The sequence below is a fragment of the Podarcis raffonei genome, chromosome 18 (genome assembly GCF_027172205.1).
Source record: "Podarcis raffonei isolate rPodRaf1 chromosome 18, rPodRaf1.pri, whole genome shotgun sequence".
NCBI classification, from domain to species: domain Eukaryota; kingdom Metazoa; phylum Chordata; class Lepidosauria; order Squamata; family Lacertidae; genus Podarcis; species Podarcis raffonei.
This window is the reverse complement of record NC_070619.1, coordinates 5369288-5391543: the sequence shown is the minus strand read 5'-3', so window position 1 is coordinate 5391543 and position 22256 is coordinate 5369288. Positions and strand designations below refer to the sequence as shown.

The 22256-nt window shown below is 49.3% G+C and overlaps 1 protein-coding gene across 5 annotated transcripts in view; it reads right to left on the bottom strand.

Moving 5' to 3' along the window:
• Positions 1–22256, bottom strand: part of DPP9 (dipeptidyl peptidase 9) — a 58161-nt gene that overhangs the window by 35052 nt on the left and 853 nt on the right. For 3 of the 5 annotated variants that reach the window (XM_053372907.1, XM_053372910.1, XM_053372908.1), the window contains exons 2-7: positions 17197–17286; positions 14513–14587; positions 7874–8130; positions 4498–4610; positions 2422–2595; positions 1169–1337 (exon numbers count right to left, since the gene is read on the bottom strand). In XM_053372907.1, the coding sequence (XP_053228882.1) occupies positions 1169–1337; positions 2422–2595; positions 4498–4610; positions 7874–8130; positions 14513–14587; positions 17197–17252 (844 nt within the window). In that variant the 5' untranslated portion in view covers positions 17253–17286. The remainder of the gene's footprint in view (positions 1–1168; positions 1338–2421; positions 2596–4497; positions 4611–7873; positions 8131–14512; positions 14588–17196; positions 17287–22256) is intronic. The other 2 variants (XM_053372909.1, XM_053372911.1) reach the window with 2 other exon arrangements.

Sequence of the window (22256 nt, the reverse complement as noted above, 5' to 3'; positions counted from 1 at the left end):
GATCAGAGGAGGAAAGGTTGCTGGGAGGAGCAAAGAAAGAGGAAACACCAGAGGTGCTTCTGCAGCAGCCCAACAGGACACCTTCATCTGTCCCAACTGCAACAAAACATGTCTCTCCTGCATCGGTGTCTACAGCCAAAGCAGGCGCCGCAGCCTTCCAACAGTTTGACTTCATCTCTAAAGGTGCACTCCTGCATTGCCTCCCAAGACCGATGCCAACAACAATTAATAATAATAATTTTTATTTATATCCCGCCCTCCCCAGCCGAAGCCGGGCTCAGAGCGGCTAACATCAAATGTATAACACATTAACATAAAATCAGGCAATCAATTAAAATACATCCTCAAATCAGATCAGGGTCAGAATAAAATCCAATCGGATGGCAACCCGCAGATTAGGGTTGGGGAGCTTAAATGCTCAACAGGCCCAACTGTTTGTGCTGAACTTATATGGGCCTGTGAGGAAAAATTGGGAGGCCACTTTCATGCAAGTTCTTATGAAAGGGGAGAGGGAGTCAGACTGAACCCCGACCAAAGGCCTGGCAGAACAGCTCCGTCTTGCAGGCCCTGTGGAAAGATGTCAAGTCCCACAGGGCCCTAGTCTCTTGTGACAGAGTGTTCCACCAGATCGGGGCCACAGCCGAAAAAGCCCTGGCTCTAGTTGAGGCCAGCCTAACTTCTCTGTGGCCTGGGACCTTCAAGATGTTTTTATTTGAAGACCGTAAGTTTCTCTGTGGGGCATACCAGGAGAGGCGGTCCCGTTGGTACGAGGGTCCTAGGCCGTATAGGGCTTTAAAGGTTAAAACCAGCACCTTAAACCTGACCCTGTACTCCACTGGGAGCCAGTGCAGCTGGTATAGCACAGGGTGAATGTGAACTCGCAGCGAGGACCCCTTAAGGAGTCTTGCTGCAGCATTCTGCACCCACTGGAGTTTCTGGGTCAGTCTCAAGGGCAGCCCCACGTAGAGCAAGTTACAATAATCCAGTCTGGAGGTGACCGTCGCGTGGATCACAGTGGCTAGGTCAGGGCGAGAGATGTAATTGCCTTAACTTACCAGCTAAGTTAATTTATTAATTTAGAGGCTGATCTGGCACCAGGCAGAAAAATACCACAGGGATATTTATTTCCCCCTCCACACAAGACGGAAGTGTTATAGACTGCGCTCACCTTTCTGGCAATACGTCAGCCTCCGCTCCTCCCCCGTCTCGATGCTGGCAACCCAAAGGTCGTTGTTGTTGATGAACGAGAAGAAAGACGGATTGGCGGAGCAGATCTTGGGATCCATTCTGGGGCCTGAGCACTGCGTCTTGATTTCCAGCGGCTTCATCGGAGACACCTGCGGGCAAGCGGCAGACACACTTGTGAACTATCCATGGCGCAGAGAGAGTGGGGAGAAAGTTTTCCTCCCTTTTTTGAAAGTACTAGAATTCGTGCACAACCCATGAAGCTGAACGTTCAGAGGTTCAAGGTAGACAAAATGGAAAGGTTCAGAAAGGAGAGACCAAAAGAGGGATACGTAAGCGGAGGTACGACTGTATATTGACCATTACTAAGTGCTGTGGATAGGGGACGCGGGTGGCGCTGTGGGTAAAACCTCAGTGCCTAGGGCTTGCCGATTGCATGGTCAGCAGTTCGAATCCCCACGGCGGGGTGAGCTCCCATCTTCGGTCCCAGCTCCTGCCCACCTAGCAGTTTGAAAGCACCCCTAAGTGCAAGTAGATAAATAGGTACCGCTTTATAAAGGTAAAGGTACCCCTGCCCATACGGGCCAGTCTTGACAGACTCTAGGGTTGTGCGCCCATCTCACTCAAGAGGCCGGGGGCCAGCGCTGTCCGGAGACACTTCCGGGTCACGTGGCCAGCGTGACATCGCTGCTCTGGCGAGCCAGAGCCGCACACGGAAACGCCGTTTACCTTCCCGCTACTAAGCGGTCCCTATTTATCTACTTGCACCTGGGGGTGCTTTCGAACTGCTAGGTTGGCAGGCACTGGGACCGAACAACGGGAGCGCACCCCGCCGCGGGGATTCGAACCGCCGACCTTTCGATCGACAAGCCCTAGGCACTGAGGCTTTTACCCACAGCGCCACCCGCGTCCCCGAACCGCTTTATAGCGGGAAGGTAAACGGCGTTTCCGTGTGCTGCGCTGGCTTGCCAGATGCAGCTTGTCACGCTGGCCACGTGACCCGGAAGTGTCTTCGGACAGCGCTGGCCCCCGGCCTCTTAAGTGAGATAGGCGCACAACCCTAGAGTCGGACACGACTGGCCCGTACGGGGAGGGGTACCTTTACCTTTTTAAGTGCTGTGGATAAGCACAGGAGAGCAAAGAGAACCTCCATACCCAAGGGCAGTTTACGAACAATTATCAAGCGTTGTGGATCAGAGCAGCGTGTGATTGCTGCTGCCTTTAATGCACGCTCACCATAAAGCCGTTCTTGCCTCCGTCCCGGCAGTGGAAAAGGCTGTTGCTGGCCTGGAACAGGAAGAGGCCGCTCTCGCTGTGGAAGTCGTAGGACGTGATCCCAAAGACCCCTAGCCGCTTGCGTTCCCTCAGCAGCTCTTCCTCCCTGGAATACATCCCGTGGTGGGGAGTGGCCTGGTGGAAAACAGGGAGGGCCCCCCCAAAAAAGTCATGAAGGTACACGCAGAGAAAACACGAGAAAGCTCTGCCACCAACCTACTGTGCAAATCTTATTTGTTTACTTAGGGAGGTTTGTACCCCGCAAAAAACCAGCCTCCCAGAGCGGCTTCCGTATAATCAGTTGGAACAAGACAGTCCCTGCCTGCAGGCAAATGCACAACGCACAAGGAAGTGCTGGTTTTGACCTACAAAGCCTTAAAACGGCTCAGGACCGCAATACCTCAAGGACCACCTCTTTCCATAAGAACCTACCCGGACCCTGAGATCATCTTTTGAGGCCCTCCTTCGTGTGCCTCCTCCTCAAGAGGTGCGGAGGGTGGCAACACGAGATCGGGGCCTTCTCTGCAGTGGCTCCCCTTCTGTGGAATGCTCTCCCCACGGACGTTCGCCTGGCGCCTTCATTATACAATCTTTACGTGCCAGGCAAAAGCGTTCCTTTTTAACCAGGCTTTTGGTTGATCTGATTCACATCCTATGCCCTTTTAAAATGTGATTTGGGGAGGGGAGCTATTGGGTTGCTGTTTTCATTTTTATTATGTTTTTTTTGTGTTTTTATATCTTGATTTTATTCTGTGAACCGCCCTGAGACCCCGGGTATAGGGCGGTATATACTGCAATGCGCTCTACGTGGGGCTACCTTTGAAGGTGACCCAGAAACTGCAATTAATCCAGAATGCGGCAGCTAGACTGGTGACTGGGAGTGGCCGCCGGGACCACATAACACCGGTCCTGAGAGATCTGCATTGGCTCCCAGGACGTTTCCGAGTACAATTCAAAGTGTTGGTGCTGACCTTAAAAGCCCTCAATGGCCTTGGACCTGTATACCTGAAGGAGCGTCTCCACCCCCATCGTTCAGCCCGGACACTGAGATCCAGCACCAAGGGCCTTCTGGCAGTTCCCTCATTGCGAGAAGTGAGGCTACAGGGAACCAGACAGAGGGCCTTCTCGGTGGTGGTGTCCGCCCTGTGGAACGCCCTCCCACCAGATGTCAAAGAGATAAACAGCTACCTGACATTCAGAAGACATCTGAAGGCAGCCCTGTTTAGGGAAGTTTTTAATATTTAATGCTGTATTGTTTTTAACACTTGATTGGGAGCCGCCCAGAGTGGCTGGGGAAACTCAGCCAGATGGGCGGGGTATAAATAAATTATTATTATTATTATTATTATTATTATTATTATTATTATTATTAAATAAGAGAAAAGGGACAGTGGGGAGAGGGAATCAAACTCAGGCACTGGTTTTTAAAACAGCTGTTCTTATGACCAGCTTGCATAGTTTTAGGGACAGGAGGTGCCTGGGGGGAAGAAGAAGAAGAGTTTGGATTTGATATCCCGCCTTTCACTCCCTTTAAGGAGTCTCAAAGCGGCTCACATTCTCCTTTCCCTTCCTCCCCCACAACAAACACTCTGTGAGGTGAGTGGGGCTGAGAGCCTTCAAAGAAGTGTGACTGGCCCAAGGTCACCCAGCAGCTGCATGTGGAGGAGCGGAGATGCGAACCCGGTTCCCCAGATTAGGAGACTACCGCTCTTAACCACTACACCACACTGGCTCTCTCTGGGAGCTGGTCTTTCAACAAAGCTGATGGAGCGAGTCTTCTTTCTCACTTAGGTAGCCTTAGGCTGAGGCCTGATGGAGCTGCCCCAATAGAGTGGGTGGAGCGAGAATCTTGGGCAGTGCCAGCTTCTGCTGTGGAAGAGGGGGTCAGCCTCCATCACGGAAAAAGGTTCCCTGCCTCTGATTTATTCTAGATGTGGAATCAGAATTATTATTATTTTGTTCTAGTTTTCCCCCCAGAACAGTTCCCGAGTCTGCCGAGCACATTGAAGCCACAGCCCACCCTCCACCGCGCCTCACCTGGAAGTGGTCCAGCATCTGTTTCCACGACAACAGGAGCAAGGCTTCCTTCCGTACCTTTTTGGGAATCTCAGAGTAGAGGAGGGAGTTCTCCCTGCTTCCATATGGCATTCCTGTTGAAATGGGAACCGATTCAAGTGCGTGCTTCTACGGTACAGTCATATCTCGGGTTACAGACGCTTCGGGTTGTGCGCTTTCGGGTTGCACACCGCACCGAACGCGGAAGTACTGGAACGGATTACTTCCGGGTTTCGGCAGAAACCACTAAATTGCGCTTTGCACATGTGCAGACGTGCCGAATCACGACCCGCACGTGTGCAGACGCGGGTTGCAAATGCTGAGGGTTGCGAATGTGCCTCCCGCATGGATCACGTTTGCAAACCGAGCATCCACTATATAGCGCCACAAGTTCTCTAGAATTCTCTCCTCGTAGAAGTGACGCGAAAGTCCCATAATTGCCATTCAACATTTGTTGAAAACTCCACTCTCCACCTCCTCAAATTACGTCTACGAATAGCTCCCGCTGTCCGAACACAATACATTCTCAGGAAATCAATTGCTAGGTGAACGTTCGCATAACAAGCCAACATTTTCCATTGATTCCCATGGGGAATTTTCTAATGCGCAAAAACTTGATCCCCAAATAAGAGGGAAACCCAGAGAAATCCTCTGAATCCTTGCAAAAGACAAACAATGAAGGGAAAATGCGATCTCTCCCTGTCCCTCTCTCCCACTACGGTTTCTGGCAAAATGACTGCTGCAGACCAACAAAAGACAAGGAAGTCTTGTTTAAGACCCACTTATTTGTTTTCAGTACAGGTTTGGATATCTGAATCTGCAGTGTGCATAGCGAGGTTTGGGTACTAACTCATTGTGTTGGAATCAGTGAATTTTCATATAATGAGAATTTGGATAGCAGGACATGAGTGTTTCTTGTTGGCTTTTTGGTTTTAATACTGTTTTTCAATCTGCCTTATGCTTTTACGTTCTTATTTCTGAATTTCTTTCTTTCTTTCTTTTAATGCTTTATTAGTTTTTAAAACAAAACAAACACAAAACAAGGCATTACGTAACAATCAGCGAATGGCAATCCAAAACTAACACTCCATACACACACAAAAAGAAAAGATTGAGTTCATCCGTCACTAATTCTAACATGACTTCCGATCCCCGCACCCATTGTGCTTCCGAAGTTTCATTACAGCTACACAACTTTATCTCTCCTTATTCTGTTACGTTAATTCTGTAGCGATCTCTTATTTCGTGCAGAAATCAATCCAGACTTGCCAAAGAATTTATGTTGTTACAATGTTCTTTTAAATATTCTCTGTAAATATTCCACTCTCTATTAAATATTTGATCTGTATGGTCTCGGAATCTTGCTGTTAAATATCGCTAGTTCTGCATATTCTAACATTTTATTTTGCCAATCTAAATTCGAGGGAGTAGAATCTCCTTTCTATACCTTAGCAATTAAAATTCTTGCTCTTGCAAGAGTATTTCTGAATTTCTTTCAAAATGCTGGTTTATTGTTTAGCTGTCCTGCACAGTACGATCGCACCTTAGGTGGGGGTCTGGTTCCAAGGCTTCCACACATAAATGAAAATTACCTATCTCCAAACCATTAGATCAGGAATCAGCAAACTTTTTCAGCAGGGGGGCGGTCCACTGTCCCTCAGACCTTGGGGTGGACTATATTGGGGGGGTGAACAAATTCCTATGCCCCACAAATAACCCAGAGATGCATTTTAAATAAAAGCACACATTCTACTTATGTAAAAACACCAGGCAAGCCCCACAAATAACCCAGAGATGCATTTTAAATAAAAGGACACATTTTACTCATGTAAAAACATGCTGATTCCCGGACCGCCCGTGGGCCGGATTTGGAAGGTGATTGGGCCGGATCCAGCCCCCAGGCTGCAGCTTGCCTACCCATGCCTTATTTCCACCTTCTAGCAAGAGAGTTAGGGAGAGGGAGAGAGAGAGAATACACAGAACTCCTAGAACCCACATACTTCAGGTAGAGTTGGGTTTTGTTTTGCTTTGAAGATTGTAAGCTGCTCCTTGGAAGAAGCCCCTCAAAAAGGAACGATGCACATTTTAAAATACTGTATTTTTTGCTCTATAAGACTCACCTTTTCTCTCCTAAAAAGTAAGGGGAAATGTGTATGCGTCTTATGGAGTGAATGCAGGCTGCGCAGCTATCCCAGAAGCCAGAACAGCAAGCAGGATCACTGCTTTTGCTGCGCAGCAATCCCTCTTGCTGTTCTGGCTTCTGGGATTCAGAATATTTTTTTTCTTGTTTTCCTTCTCCAAAAACTATGTGCGTCTTATGGTCTGGCGCGCTTTATAGAGCGAAAAATACGGTAAATATAAAGTAAATAGATACAGGCAGCCCTCCATTTATACACGTTCAGCATGTGCATGCGTATACACACATCACACTGAACCCAGAAGTAACCTGGAACCATCATAAAGGCGTAACTGAAACATCACTAAAATGGTGGAACAGGGGCTGGGGCAGAACAGGGTGTTTGCAGGTTTTTTCAATGGTTTTCAATTACAGTGGTGCCTCGCAAGACGAAATTAATTCGTTCCGCAAGTTTTTTCTTCTTGCGAGTTTTTCGTCTTGCGAAGCACGGTTTCCCATAGGAATGCATTGAAAATCAATCAATGCGTTCCTATGGAAACCGCCTTCAGACCAGGTCCGGGGACAGTCTGTCCCCCGACCTCTTCTGAAGGCTGGGGGGGGGGGGGGACAAAGGCTTTTCTTCCCACCGCCAGCCTTCAGAAGGCTGTTCTGAAGGCTGGCGGTGGGAAGAAAAGCCCTTCTCCCCACCTCCCACCCCGCAAGCTCCGGGGACAGGAGGGCTTTCCTCCCGACTACCAGCATTTTAAAAGCCCCCAGGACAGCGGAGACTTCTCCGCTGTCCCGGGGAGATTTTAAAATGCTGGCGGGCGGCAGCGAAGGCTTCGCTGCCGCCCGCCAGCATTTTCAGATCGCCCCGGGACAGCGGAGAAGTCTCCGCTGTCCCGGGAAGGCAGGTGGGGGGGAGCAAAGACTTTTGCCCCCTGCCGGCCTTCAGAAGAGGTCCAGGACCTCTTCTGAAGGCCGGCGGTGGGCGAAAGTCTTTGCTCCCGATGGCCAGCATTTAAAAGAGGTCCCCGGGGATTTCCCTATGGGCTTTCTTCTTGCGAAGCAAGCCCATAGGGAAATTCGTCTTGCGAAACGACTCAAAAACGGAAAACTCTTTCGTCTTGCGAATTTTTCGTTTTGCGAGGCGTTCGTCTTGCGAGGCACCACTGTATATGCAATTCCGCTGAGCCACATGGTGCCTCCGACTCTTTGGTTCCCAGCCCAATCCAATCTTACCCAGGTAATACAGCCGATGGGAGTGAGGGCTCGACTCTTCGGTCTTCCGCACGAACTGGAAGTCATGTGGAGCCTTGTTCACGATCATCCCCGTGTACTTCCGGCTGCTGTGGATGATGTCACGCAGCCCCTCCCACGAATGCTTCTCCACTTGGAAGTGGGAAGCGGGCGTGTCCTCCATCTCCACGGCGTCTGAGCTGTCGGACAGAGCGTCCACCGCTGTCATCTTCAGCCTTCCTCCTGAATTGGTTAGGCAGCTGGGGGAGTGCAGGCGGGCAGAGAAAATTGGTGGATTGGGGAAACGGATACAGAAAGAGAGAAAGAAAAGGGAGAGGGCGCATCAATGCCATCCAGAGTCAGGGTTCATCCATATAGTTTATCTCAGGCTTCCTCAACCTCGGCCCTCCAGATGTTTTGGGACTACAATTCCCAGCATCCCTGACCACTGGTCCTGCTAGCTAGGGATCATGGGAGCTGTAGGCCAAAAACATCTGGATGGCCAAGGTTGAGGAAGCCTGGTTTATCTGATAGTAAAGGTTCTCCTGAACTGTTATCAGTCCAGTCTGAGACCGCACAGCTAAAGAACAACGCGCTCAGATAAATGCCGGGGGTGCAAAGAGGCGGAAGACCATTCTTTCATATGTGGTTGTCAGGGAACTGCCATCGGAGCCTAGAGTGGAGGTAAGGCTCCCTAACGATGCAGGAGAAGGGACCAGCAGGAAGAGAGAGCAAACTTCCTTTGAGGAAGGAAATAGGAGGGACACCAGGAAGCAAGGGGAGACTGCGGAGAGAGGGCTCCGAGACTCTTCCACAGAGACCAGCGGGGAGAGCCCAGGACCTCCGTTGGGCACGCCCACTCTGCGCAGGAGACTTCCGCGCAGGGAGGCTAGGAGGAGACTTGGGGTCAAAGAGTTTTTATGTTGGAAGAAGTTCAGAAAATGCCCACTGACGGATTCTGCCAGCGACTGACACAGCCATAGAGAAAGGGCTGTCCAGCCAGGGAAAGGTTTAGCCAGGCAACGTTGCCTAGAGCTGCAGCACCCTTTACGCACAAGCAACCCCCAATTCCCTTTACAGTGGTGGACTTGTAAACAGGTAAAAGGGTATTGGGAAATGATCCATAATGAACTGGAAAAAAATGTTTAAAAGTACTCCCCCCCCCCCCAAAAACCAGAGTCCTTTCTGTTGTAGATAATTTAGACTGAAATCCCCAAGTGTCAAAAAAGCTTATTTATGTATGCTACTACTGCGGCCCGGGTTTTGTTAGCCCCCCAATGGAAAACGAATGAGGTCCAAAATAAAGAAGAATTGCAACTTAAGTTGACAGAATATGCGCAACTTGAAGATTTAACTTATAGAACAAGAGAACATACGTTTAGAGAAGATTGGAAAACATTCATTGAATATATGGGAAATAACTGTGTAAGGCTGAAAACGCTGGCAATATTAAGAAAAAAATCAACAGTATAGTAGTAGTAGTAATAATAATAATAATAATTTTATTTATACCCCGCCCATCTGGCTGAGTTTTCCCAGCCACTCTGGGCAGCTTCCAAAAGAATATTAAAATACAATAGTCTATTAAACATTAAAAGCTTCCTTAAACAGGGAAGCCTTCAGATGTCTTCCAAATTATATAAAGTATAAATTAAGATGGTTGAAATAATGGAATTTTGACCAAACTGCAGGAGGCAGCGGAAGACAGGAGTGCCTGGCATGCTCTGGTCCATGGGGTCATGAAGAGTCGGACACGACTGAACAAATAAACAACAACAATAATGAAATACTGAATGGTATTGTTTTTGTAAAATATGCAGGGATCAAAGGTAAAGGTAAAGGACCCCTGACAGTTAAGTCCAGTCGCGAACGTCTCTGGGATTGCGGCGCTCATCTCGCTTTACTGGACGAGGGAGCCGATGTTTGTCCACAGACAGTTCTTCCGGGTCATGTGGTTTTGCTTCTGGCAAAACCAGAGCTGTACACAGAAACGCTGTTTACCTTCCCGCCGTAGCACCACCTATTCATCTACTTGCACTTTGGCGTGCTTTCGAACTGCTAGGCTGGCAGGAGCAGGGACCGAGCAACAGGAGCTCACCCCGTCGCGGGGATTCGAACCGCCGACCTTCCAACCAGCAAGCCCAAGGCTCAGTGGTTTAGACCACAGCGCCAACCGCAGGGATTAATGATATGTAAAATGAACCATGGAAAGAGAAGGGAAGTCATTGATATCTTAGGATGTAGAAATGAATATTTTAAACCAGGGGTGTCAAACTCAAATTCACCAGGGGCCACATCTGCAGTTTGGTCACCCTCAAAGGGCCAGTTGTATCTGCAGGACTTTATCAAAGTTATTTTTCCTTAGGCACTGGTGTGTGTTGTCTTGAACCTATACACTATTTAATATACCTATTCCAGTACGATTTTAAAGAAGAATAGAAGAAGAAATAATAATGATTTTTTAAAAAGATGACGAGATGGGCTTCCAGGCAGACTGGAGCTCCAGCGGGGAGGAGACAGGAGCCTGTCCCAACAGAGCAGAGCAGAAGCAAATGTTGCCTCCCCCCGCCCTGCCGCCGCACTCAGGAGTCGGAGGATACGGAGCTGCAGTTTGGACAGCAGCAGTTTCTTCCTTGCAAGGGAGCCCAAGCGGCACTGCGGGCGCGGGTGGCCAGGATGTCCTGCTGGGGCCCCGAGCTGCTGCAGTTGCTCCCGGGGAGGGGGCTATCCGCCAAGTCCTCCGGCCCGGAGAAAGCCGATGTGTTGGCGTGGGGAGGGGGGCGGTGTTTCGTAGCCAGGCTCCCGCAACCAAGTTGCTGGCAGGCTCCCACTTTGCTCCAGCCGCCCAGATGCCGGCGCGGTCCTCTTCGGGGTGGGAGGCGCCCCTGCTTTGCGGTGTGGCACACCGCCTGCCCGCCCGGCTCCCTCCACCCCACTCTGCGCAGCTGAACCGGCAGCAGCTTCGCCTCTCCCAGCCCAGCCGGGGCACGCCGCCTGCGGCAGGACCTGCACGGGGGCCCCGCTCTCCACTCGCCTCCGCCGTTCCCTTCCCTGCCTGCCGGCCCCGCTATTTACCTACCAGGGCGACCCCCAGCCAGCCCCTGGCCCCGCCGCCCGCGCCCCCGGCCATCTCCTCGCCAGCTGCAGTGCCGCAGTGGCCTCTTCTTGCGGCCCGAGCGAGTGAGCAAGCGGCGTCCCAAGCGTGGCTCTCGCTCCCTGCCCTCGCTGCCAGCCTCCGTGGCTCTCTCAGGCTCCAAAAGTTGCCCCGCGCGCGACCCGCCCCCTCAAGCAGCCGCGCCTGGGAGGCTCCGAGCTCGGCTTCACGGGACCGCCTCCTCCGCAGCGAGCCCGGGACTGGACCGAGCGAGCAGAAAGCCTCTTTGCCCGGCCCGCAAGGCAGGCGAAAGTTGCGGGACCGGCTAGTAGGCAGCGCCGACGGGGTGCGTCGGTAGGAGCCCTGTCTGCAAGCAGGCAAGGAAGGCTGTTCGCGTGGGTCACTTTTTAGAAAGGCAGAGAGCCTCCGCCGGAGTGCGGACCCTAAAATCTGGGTCGGGACCAGTAAAAAGGACGAGAAGCTCGCTTCCTCGCCCTTCATGCCACGGGTCACATGACGAGGTCTGGCGGGCCGGATTCGGCCCACGGGCCTTGTGTTTGACACCCGGGTTTTAAACTGTAAAACAGAAAATTTAATTATATATATATGACTCCCTCCTTCCTATCAGAAAAAAATAATTATACAAACTCCAAAAAGTACTGCCTGTGCTGGTTTGTCTTTCCTTCTCTCCACCAACGCCATTGTCTTTTGGACTGTAAGCCTGTGGGGCAGGTAACTCATATTACTGATTGTTGCAAACCGATCTGAGAACCGTAATTTTGGCTTTTAGCTGCTTGCAAGCATGGTTATAAGCATGGTCTGTAAAACAAATGCTCCCCACACGTCTTCAAAATAGCTCCCTGCATTAAAAAACACCCTAGCACATCAGACAGAAGGGCTCAAGCTTAGCCTTCTCAAAGATATTCTGCTTTGCTGGGTTCAGGGAGGCCTTTTGAAAGGGGAAGGTTAAATATCAAATACTCTACCTGCTGCCCAAAACAACACAGGACAGAAGACTGGGGCCACATCCACACCATACATTTAATGCAGATGGCTTACCCCTCAAAAGAATCCTGGGAACTGTAGTTTACCCCTCCCACAGCTGCCAGTCCCAGCACCCTAGAATCATAGAATCATAGAGTTGGAAGAGACCACAAGGGCCATCGAGTCCAACCCCCTGCCAAGCAGGAAACACCATCAGAGCACTCCTGACATATGGTTGTCAAGCCTCTGCTTAAAGACCTCCAAAGAAGGAGACTCCACCACACTCCTTGGCAGCAAATTCCACTGTCAAACAGCTCTTACTGTCAGGAAGTTCTTCCTCATGTTTAGGTGGAATCTTCTTTCTTGTAGTTTGGATCCATTGCTCCGTGTCCGCTTCTCTGGAGCAGCAGAAAACAACCTTTCTCCCTCCTCTATGTGACATCCTTTTATATATTTGAACATGGCTATCATATCACCCCTTAACCTCTTCTCCAGGCTAAACATGCCCAGCTCCCTTAGCCGTTCCTCATAAGGCATCGTTTCCAGGCCTTTGACCCTGAACAAACTACAGTGGTACCTCGGGTTACATATGCTTCATGTTACAGACGCTTCAGGTTACAGACTCTGCTAACCCAAAAATAGTGCTTCAGGTTAAGAACTTTGCTTCAGGATGAGAACAGAAATCGTGCTCTTCCGGCGCAGTGGCAGCAGGAGGCCCCATTAGCTAAAGTGGTGCTTTAGGTTAAGAAGAGTTTCAGGTTAAGTATGGACCTCCGGAACGAATTACTGTATTTTTTGGTCTATAACTCACTTTTTCCCTCCTAAAAAGGGGAAATGTGTGTGCGTCTTATGGAGCGAATGCAGGCTGCACCGCTATCCCAGAAGCCAGAACAGCAAGAGGGATTGCTGCTTTCACTGCACTGAGATTCAGAATTATTATTTTTCTTGTTTTCCTCCTCCAAAAACTAGGTGCGTCTTATGGTCTTATAGAGCGGAAAATACGGTAAGTACTTAACCCGAGGTACCACTGTACAGTTTGCAGAATTGGGGGGGGGGCGGGGAGAGACCATCTGCTTTAAATGTGGATGGCATGGATGTGGCCTAGTTCACAGGAAGCTGCTCTACTCAACTAGCTCAGCCACTCTCCGGGGTTTCAGAACAGGGGACCTAAACAGCCTTGCCTGGAGACGGACTTCTTGCACTTTTCCCACTTGGTTATCATGCTTTCTCTCTCCAAAACAAAGAGAGAGCAGTAATCCAGTCCTCATAGTTCTTGTTTAGACAGGATCATAGACGGCTGCCTCATACAGAGGCCACATTCACGCCACACTTAAAGGACTACGATTCCACTTTAAACAGTCACGGCTCCGTCCCACACCAAAAAATACAGTGGTACCTCGGATTAAGTACTTAATTCGTTCCGGAGGTCCGTACTTAACCTGAAACTGTTCTTAACCTGAAGCACCACTTTAGCTAATGGGGCCTCCTGCTGCTGCCGTGGCGCCGGAGCCCGATTTCTGTTCTTATCCTGAAGCAAAGTTCTTAACCTGAAGCACTATTTCTGGGTTAGCGGAGTCTGTAACCTGAGGTACCACTGTATATGGGAAATGTAGTTTTAGCAACCCCTTCCTATCCCCCTCACAGAGCTACAATTCCCAGAGGTCCCTGTGAAGAGGAACCGGAGCCAACTAAGAACTCTCAGTGCCCTTAATAAACTACAGCTCCCAGAATTTTTTTTTTGGGGGGGGAGAAGCTACAACCTGCTACCGCAGCACTCTAAATGTGTGGGTACGAATGTGGCTAGAGTCAAGGCCACTGTAATTCGCTCTACGCGGGGCTGCCCTTGAAGCTGTCCCAGAAACTCCAGCGGGTGCAGAATGCTGCAGCGAGGCTCCTCACGGGGTCCCTGCCATGGGAGCATATTCACCCAGTGCTTTTCAAGCTGCACTGGCTCCCGGTGGAGTACAGGGTCAGGTTCAAGGTGCTGTTTTTGACCTTTAAAGCCCTTCACGGCCTAGGACCCTCGTACCTACAGGACCGCCTCTCCCGGTATGCCCCACGGAGGACCTCAAGGTCCATAAATAGCAACACCCTAGAGGTCCTGGGCCCTAAGGAAGTCAGATTAGCCTCAACCAGAGCCAGGGCCTTTTCAACACTGGCCCCGGCCTGGTGGAACGCTCTATCTCATGAGACCAGGGCCCTGCGGGATCTGATTTCTTTCCGCAGGGCCTGTAAGACAGAGTTGTTCTGCCTGGCCTTTGGCTTGGCGCCAATTTGATTCCCTCCCTCTCTTTCTTTTTCCTTTCTCCTCCTATGAAGAGATTGCTCCCTAATTGTTTTAATGTTGTACCTTAATCTTTTAAATTGTATTTTAATCAACTTGTTTTTATTATTGGTTGTTAGCCGCCCTGAGCCTGGTCTTGGCTGGGGAGGGCAGAGTATAAATAAAAAATTATTATTATTATTATTATTATTATTATTATTATTATTATTATTATTATTAAGGCCTCAGTCCAGCTATCTCCTACAGGGGTTAAAAAACAAGCATGGTTCCCCAATCCTACCTGGAGACGGCGGGGTTTGCACCCGGGACCTTCTGCATGCAAAGCAGATGCTCTGCTACTGAGCAACAGCTCCCCCTGTAGGAAAGGAAGGGAAACTTCTCCTGAAAACGCATGATGGTCCCAGCATCTTTCGTAACACTGTGGGGCAGCTATAAAAACACTTCATTTGGATTGCCCCGTATGAGCACTGATAAGGCTAGAGACCTGCCCAACCCACAAGCCCAGCTCCTGTGTGATCCTAAGGTAAAGGTAAAGGGACCCCTGACCATTAGGTCCAGTCGTGGCCGACTCTGGGGTTGCGGCGCTCATCTCGCTTTATTGGCCGAGGGAGCCGGCGTACAGCTTCCGGGTCATGTGGCCAGCAGGACTAAGCCGCTTCTGGAGAACCAGAGCAGCACACGGAAACGCCGTTTACCTTCCTGCTGGAGCGGTACCTATTTATCTACTTGCACTCTGACGTGCTTTCGAACTGCTAGGTGGGCAGGAGCAGGGACCGAGCAACGGGAGCTCACCCCTTCACGGGGATTCGAACCGCCAACCTTATGATCGGCAAGTCCCGCGTCCCTTGTGTGATCCTAAGACTCAATTATTTATGTACACAAAATACATTATAGGCAACTCCCCATTTACAGGCGCTCAAGGCACACAAGACTGCACACGTGCGCATTGCCGCAAACCCGGAAGCGGCATGGAAAAGCCCTAAAAGAGCGTGAAAACTGCAAAAACAGTGCCCAGCAATCCCACAAGCCTTTGCAAGTACAATCCCAGGAGTCCTTGCACTGAACTTTTGAGGACTGCGGAGAGTTGGGAGTTGCAAGCTTTTTCCAATGGTGTTCCCAATACCATATTTACTCAAGTCACCGTATCTGAGGCGCACCTTAATTTTCAGAACCTTGAAACCAAAAAAAGTATTTCCTGGTGAATGCAAATGTGCCATTGAATCTAATGTGCACCTTAGTTTTTGCAATGTAATTTGGCGAAAAATGTAAGCATTAGATTCAAGTAAATGTGGTATATAACATTTTTAGCCTTGGAAAGTAGCCCCCCCCCATGAAGAAGAGGAAGAAGAGGAGGAGGAGGAGTTTGGATTTGATATCCCGCTTTATCACTACCCGAAGGAGTCTCAAAGCGGCTAACATTCTCCTTTCCCTTCCTCCCCCACAACAAACACTCTGTGAGGTGAGTGGGGCTGAGAGACTTCAAAGAAGTGTGACTGGCCCAAGGTCACCCAGCAGCTGCATGTGGAGGAGCGGAGACGCGAACCCAGTTCCCCAGGTTACGAGACTGCCGCTCTTAACCACTACACCACACTGGCTCTCTACACCACACCGTAAATGTAGAGTAGCCTGTACAGATTTCATGGCACTCTGCTTGAGAATCAGACTTGTCTTTATGGCAGCAGAGTGTAAGGAACCACACTCCAAGTCGTACACTAGGGTAATTTTAATAGAGGGAGGGGGAAACTAGACTATTTGTCCTTGGCCACATCCGCATTGTACATCTGAAGCGCTAATGTACCCATTCAAACACACATAGCTCTCCACAAAGAATCCTGGGAACTGTAGTCTGTTAAGGGTGCTGAAAGTTGCTAGGAGACCCTATATCCCCTACCACAGCTACAATTCCCAGAGTTTTCCTGTGAAGAGGGACTGACTTTTAAACCACTCTGGGAATTGTAGCTTCGAGAGGAGTAGGGGTCAATGGGCCACATAAAGTGAGGCTGCAGGCGAGTTTCCCACCTTTATCATACAACAATACACCAATGTTTGAGACCACCAGCCAAAATATAGGGGTGGGAAGAACACAGATCTGGATCTGCTGGTGGAATGCGAGGTGATCTCTGGTATTTAGCAAGAATTTTTGACTCGCAGATATTTAATAACAGCAATTAGCACTGATAAGATATTTCAGGTCACCCAAGCCATATACCGTATTTTTCGCTCTATAAGACGCACCGGACTACAAGACGCACCTAGTTTTTGGAGGAGGAAAACAAGAAAAAAAATATTCTGAATCTCAGAAGCCAGAACAGCAAGAGGGATCGCTGCACAGTGAAAAGCAGCAATCCCTCTTGCTGTTCTGGCTTCTGGGATAGCTGCACAGCCTGCATTCGCTCCATAAGACGCACGGACATTTCCCCTTACTTTTTAGGAGGGGAAAAGTGAGTCTTTTAGAGCAAAAAATACGGTAATTTTCCTACCTCCCTGTACAAACCTACCCAGGTGTGAAAATCCTCAGGTGAGCACCTTGTCTCAGCATCACCAACATCAGAGGCGTGGTTGGTGGTGACAGGGAAGTTTCTTCTGTATCAGCTCCCGTATTGTGGAATTCCCTTACCGAAGAAGTTAGACTGGTTCCCTCCACTAGAAAGGCAGGTTAGGACCTTCTTGTTCAGACAGGCCTTTGGAAACTAAGGGGCAGACAATGCTGACCACTGGGGCTGCTGTCTGGGCAAACTGTATTTTATTTTCTGGCTCTAAATGTGTCACAACAGGGAAGTGGAAAGCTGTTGCACACAATATGATCCTGAGATTGCAAGTTCAGCCAGCACAGCTAGCAGAAAGGGATGGTCGGAATCTGATAGGAGCTGCCATTCAGAAAACAAACCCCTTGTTTTTAACCTCCTGAGTCCCCAACGCTTCCTGCTCCTCCAAAAGCTACTCGAGTCAACTTCAGAAAGTTACCTTCTCCAACTTCCTGCACTTTCGTTTTCCAGCCGAGCCCTCTTGACTTTCTGCATCAACTGCTAAGCGAGCCTTGGACGAAGTAAGAAACTAGAGGGCGGAAAGAAACAGAGAGCATGTGATCACTCTGAAGTAAACTGGCAGAGATACACACGTTTTGGGGGTGAAGCATAGAGAGACCTTTTGCCAAACCACAAAAACTCCCAGCTGCAATGTTGCAGTCTTTGAAACTGCATCTTCACACTGCTTTTAGAGCTTGTGACTTTTCCCCGAGAATCCTGGAAACGGTAGGCTGTTAAAAGTTGTGGGGATTATAGCTCTGGGAAGTGGGAACTACATTTCCCAGGATTCTTTGGGGGAAGTCATGTGCTTTGGATGTAAAGCTAAAGGGACCCCTGACCATTAGGCCCAGTCGTGGCCGACTCTGGGGTTGTGGCGCTCATCTCGCTTTACTGGCCGAGGGAGTCGGCATACAGCTTCCGGGTCATGTGTCCAGCAGGACTAAGCCGCTTCTGGCGAACCAGAGCAGCGCACGGAAATGCCATTTACCTTCCCACCAGAGCGATACCTATTTATCTACTTGCACTTTGACGTGCTTTTGAACTGCTAAGTTGGCAGGAGCAGGGACCGAGCAACGGGAGCTCACCCCGTCGCGGGGATTCGAACCGCCAACCTTCTGATCGGCAAGTCCTAGGGTCTGTGGTTTAACCCACAGCGCCACCCGCGTCCCTTACTTTGGATGCCCCACTTTCACTTTTACGGAGGGAATCTAAAGACCCCCTTAGGATCCTCAGCACAGAATAAGAATAAAGGGTACCACCAGTTGTCTGGCCTCTTCTGTATCACTTGTGCAATGAGTCGTACAATGGCACGGCGCCAGAGACATCGCCAGAAACATCGGGTGAAAGCGGCCTTATACTGAGTCAGCTCATCAATCAATTTAGATCTCTGACTGCAGCTTCAAAGCTCTTCCTAGACCAGGCTTCCTCAACCTTGGCCCTCCAGATGTTTTCAGACTACAATTCCCAGCACCCCTGACCACTGGTCCTGCTAGCTAGGGATCATGGGAGTTGTAGGCAAAAACATCTGGAGGGCCGAGGTTGAGTAAGCCTGTCCTAGACGTACCTGGAGAAACTGGGGGGAGGGGTCATACTTGGACCTTCTGCATTCAAAGTGAGGTACATTCATTTCCCCAAATTCTCCCCTTTTAACATTCAGCCTTTAATAAGGATATGGGGAAACTTGAGAAAGGAAGAAAGAATGAAGGTTGCAGCAATGTCAGGAATGGGGCTGACATTCAAGATAGAATTCTGTGGAAAGCCTCAAGTCCCCAGCCGTGAATGAAAGTGTCTAATATCCAAATTCCACCCCCAAAGAGAAACCAGAGTTTAATCCCAGTTTCCAAGAGGAGTCTTAGAATTATTTGGACGAAATCAAAGCTTACAAGCCTTTACTCCTGGGACCCCTTCTAAACTGCTACTGTTTATTAAAACATTATATTCTTATTACAAAATAAAGCACCTACAACATATAAAAGACATATTAACATATAGACTATGATTTTTTTTTAGCCCTTGCTCAGTCAGTCATCGCCAATGATCCTAATACAATATAGTAATATTATAGATATACTTGTATTCTTAGGAATCTTAGTGGCAAAGGCACAGCCCCATCTCCCTTGTTTCATTGTTGCTGCTTACGGAGGGTCCATGTCTCAGGAAAAGAATTCAAAAGTCCCCCTTAACACATTTCACAGAAACAGGTAAGATCAGGGAACAGAGTTTTGCCATGAAAGGTGGCGCTTTTCAGCTCCTGCAGTTCCAGAGAACCACAAACAAGAGGCCAGAAAAATCTTGGAGAAAGTGATGTTTACACCCACCACCCTTCTGAGTAATACCCCTCCCCACCTTCTCACTATATAGAAGGATCTGGCAACTTCTGTTTCAGTGTATCTGAAGAAGTGTGCATGCACACGAAAGCTCATACCAAGAACTAACTTAGTTGGTCTTTAAGGTGCTACTGGAAGGAAAAAAAGCTTATTTATTGCATTTATCTCCCACCTTTTTCTCCAAGGAGTCCATGGTTCACACCCATCTCAGTTAATCCGCACAACACCCCTGTGAGGTAGGTTAAGAGGCTGTGACTGACTCCAAGATCAGTCAGTGAGACTCCTGACTGAGTGGGGATTTGAACCCTGATCTCCCAGGTCCTAGTCCAACACTCTAACCTACTACACCACACTAGCTTCCTGGACTCCTCCTTCTAGGGGGCAGCACTATAAATTAAGCAGGTAAATAAATATGGGAAAGGCCAATTGTCACTTAGGGAAGGATCAGAAATATTTTACTTGATGCTTTAATTTCTTTTATTCTGGATTGTTTTATTTGGTGTTTTAAAGAAAAAAACTCAAAAGTGGTTTGCAACACATTAAGATACAAAACAGTACAGTGGACGCTGCGGGTGGCGAACGTGATCCGTGCAGGATGCACGTTCGCAACCCGCAGCCTTCACAACCCGCGTTTGCGCACATGCGGATTGCAATTTGGTGCTTCTGCGCATGCGCAAAGTGCGATTTAGCGCTTCTGCACATGTGTGACTGACAAAACCCGGAAGTAACCTGGGGGTCCATAACCCAAAAAAACGCAACCTGAAGCGGCTGTAATCCGAGGTATGACTGTATATAAATGAAATTAATAATAAAAATAATTCCTCCCTCCACTGGGGGGAAATGGAGTTTAGCCATTCTGCTGTGGCAACCGTAACCTAGGTTTAAGGTGCTATTTGGCCATAAACTCATATACCAGTTTCTAACACTGGTAACAAGAGCCTGGCTGCTGAATCCGGCCAAGGCAGGGCCCATCTAGTCCGCTCTCCTATTCTCACTGTGGCTGACCAGATGCCCTCATGGGAGCCCAGCAGGCAGGACCTAAGCACAACAGCAGCTCTCCCAACTTGTGATTCCCAGCAGCCGATATACAGAGACAAACTGGCTCCGACGGAGGAGGCAGATTATCACCTGCAGATTAATTCTGGTGCAACTGCACCAGATAGATGTGTAAGCTTTCTTATTTCCTTACGGGGTCTTCGCTGCGAGATCACATGCATCCGGTGCTATATCAACTGCACTGGCTCCCGGTGGAGTACAGGATCAGGTTTAAGGTGCTGGTTTTAACCTTTAAAGCCCTATACGGCCTAGGACCCTCGTACCTACGGGACCGCCTCTCCTGGTATGCCCCACAGAGAAACTTACGGTCTTCAAATAAAAACATCTTGAAGGTCCCAGGCCACAGAGAAGTTAGGCTGGCCTCAACTAGAGCCAGGGCTTTTTCGGCTGTGGCTCCGACCTGGTGGAACACTCTGTCACAAGAGACTAGGGCCCTGCGGGACTTGACATCTTTCCGCAGGGCCTGCAAGACAGAGCTGTTCCGCCAGGCCTTTAGCCAGGGCACAGCCTGACTCCCTCCCTCGGCAATCTTCGCGGAGCTCTGGCCCAATGGTGGCCAGTGGCTTGAATTTAATTAATTTTATAATGAATGATTTTAGAGTGTTGTTTGTGTTGTATTTTTGTATTGTTTTATTGTTGTTAGCCGCCCTGAGCCCGGCTTCGGCTGGGGAGGGCGGGATATAAATAAAATTTATTATTATTATTATTATTATTATTATTATTATTATTGTCATACCACCTTGTTTGATCTTAAATATCTGGCGGTATTCTGATCCAGCCAGAATAGCCCACAGAATCCAAGGAGGCACAGGCTGCCTAAACTACGTCAGGTTAAGTCATAGTAACACAAGGAAAACATGCTGGATCAAGCCAATGTCCCTTCTCGTCCAGCATCCTGTCCTCACAGTGACCAACCAGATAATAATAATAATAATTTATTATTTGTACCTCGCCCATCTGGCTGGGTTTCCCCAGCCACTCTGGGTGGCTTCCACAAAGACCAAAAACACACTAAGATGTCACACATTAAAAACTTCGCTGAACAGGACTGCCTTCAGATGTCTTCTGAATATCAGGTACAGTGGTACCTCAGGTTAAGTACTTAATTCGTTCCGTAGGTCTGTTCTTAACCTGAAACTGTTCTTAACCTGAAGACCACTTTAGCTAATGGGGTCTACCGCCGCCGCCGCGCCGCCAAAGCACGATTTCTGTTCTCATCCTGAAGCAAAGTTCTTAACCTGAAGCACTATTTCTGGGTTAGTGGAGTCTGTAACCTGAAGCATATGTAACCCGAGGTACCACTGTAGTTGTTTATCTCTTTGACATCTGGTGGGAGGGCATTCCACAGGGCGGGCGCCACCACCGAGAAGGCCCTCTGCCTGGTTCCCTGTAGCTTTGTTTCTTGCAATGAGGGAAGTGCCAGAAGGCCCTCAGCGCTGGACCTCAGTGTCTGGGCAGAATGATGGGGGTGGAGACGTTCCTTCAGGTATACTGGGCTGAGGCCATTTAGATGCCTTTAAGAACCCAGGCCACTGAAACTCACCACTCAAAACTACCCCCCCCAAAGCAAACAGTCCAAAACTCTATAGGGATGGGGGTCCCCAAGTTCTGAAGCTGGGATGGGAGGGAGCAGGCCTGAAGAAGCACCCCTTCCAAAAGGGGCTCTGATGGGGAAGGCATGGGGGCCAGCAACCCCCTTTCTTCCTACCCCTCCAAGGAGGCAAGACCCAAAACCCCTCCAATGGATGATCCACAGCCAATGCAATGCAATGCAATTCTGGGCTGCATCAATAGGAGTATAGCATCTAGATCAAGGGAAGTAATAGTGCCACTGTATTCTGCTCTGGTCAGACCTCACCTGGAGTACTGTGTCCAGTTCTGGGCACCACAGTTCAGGAAGGACACTGACAAACTGGAACGTGTCCAGAGGAGGGCAACCAAAATGGTCAAAGGCCTGGAAACGATGCCTTATGAGGAACGGCTAAGGGAGCTGGGCATGTTTAGCCTGGAGAAGAGGAGGTTAAGGGGTGATATGATAGCCATGTTCAAATATATAAAAGGATGTCACATAGAGGAGGGAGAAAGGTTGTTTTCTGCTGCTCCAGAGAAGCGGACA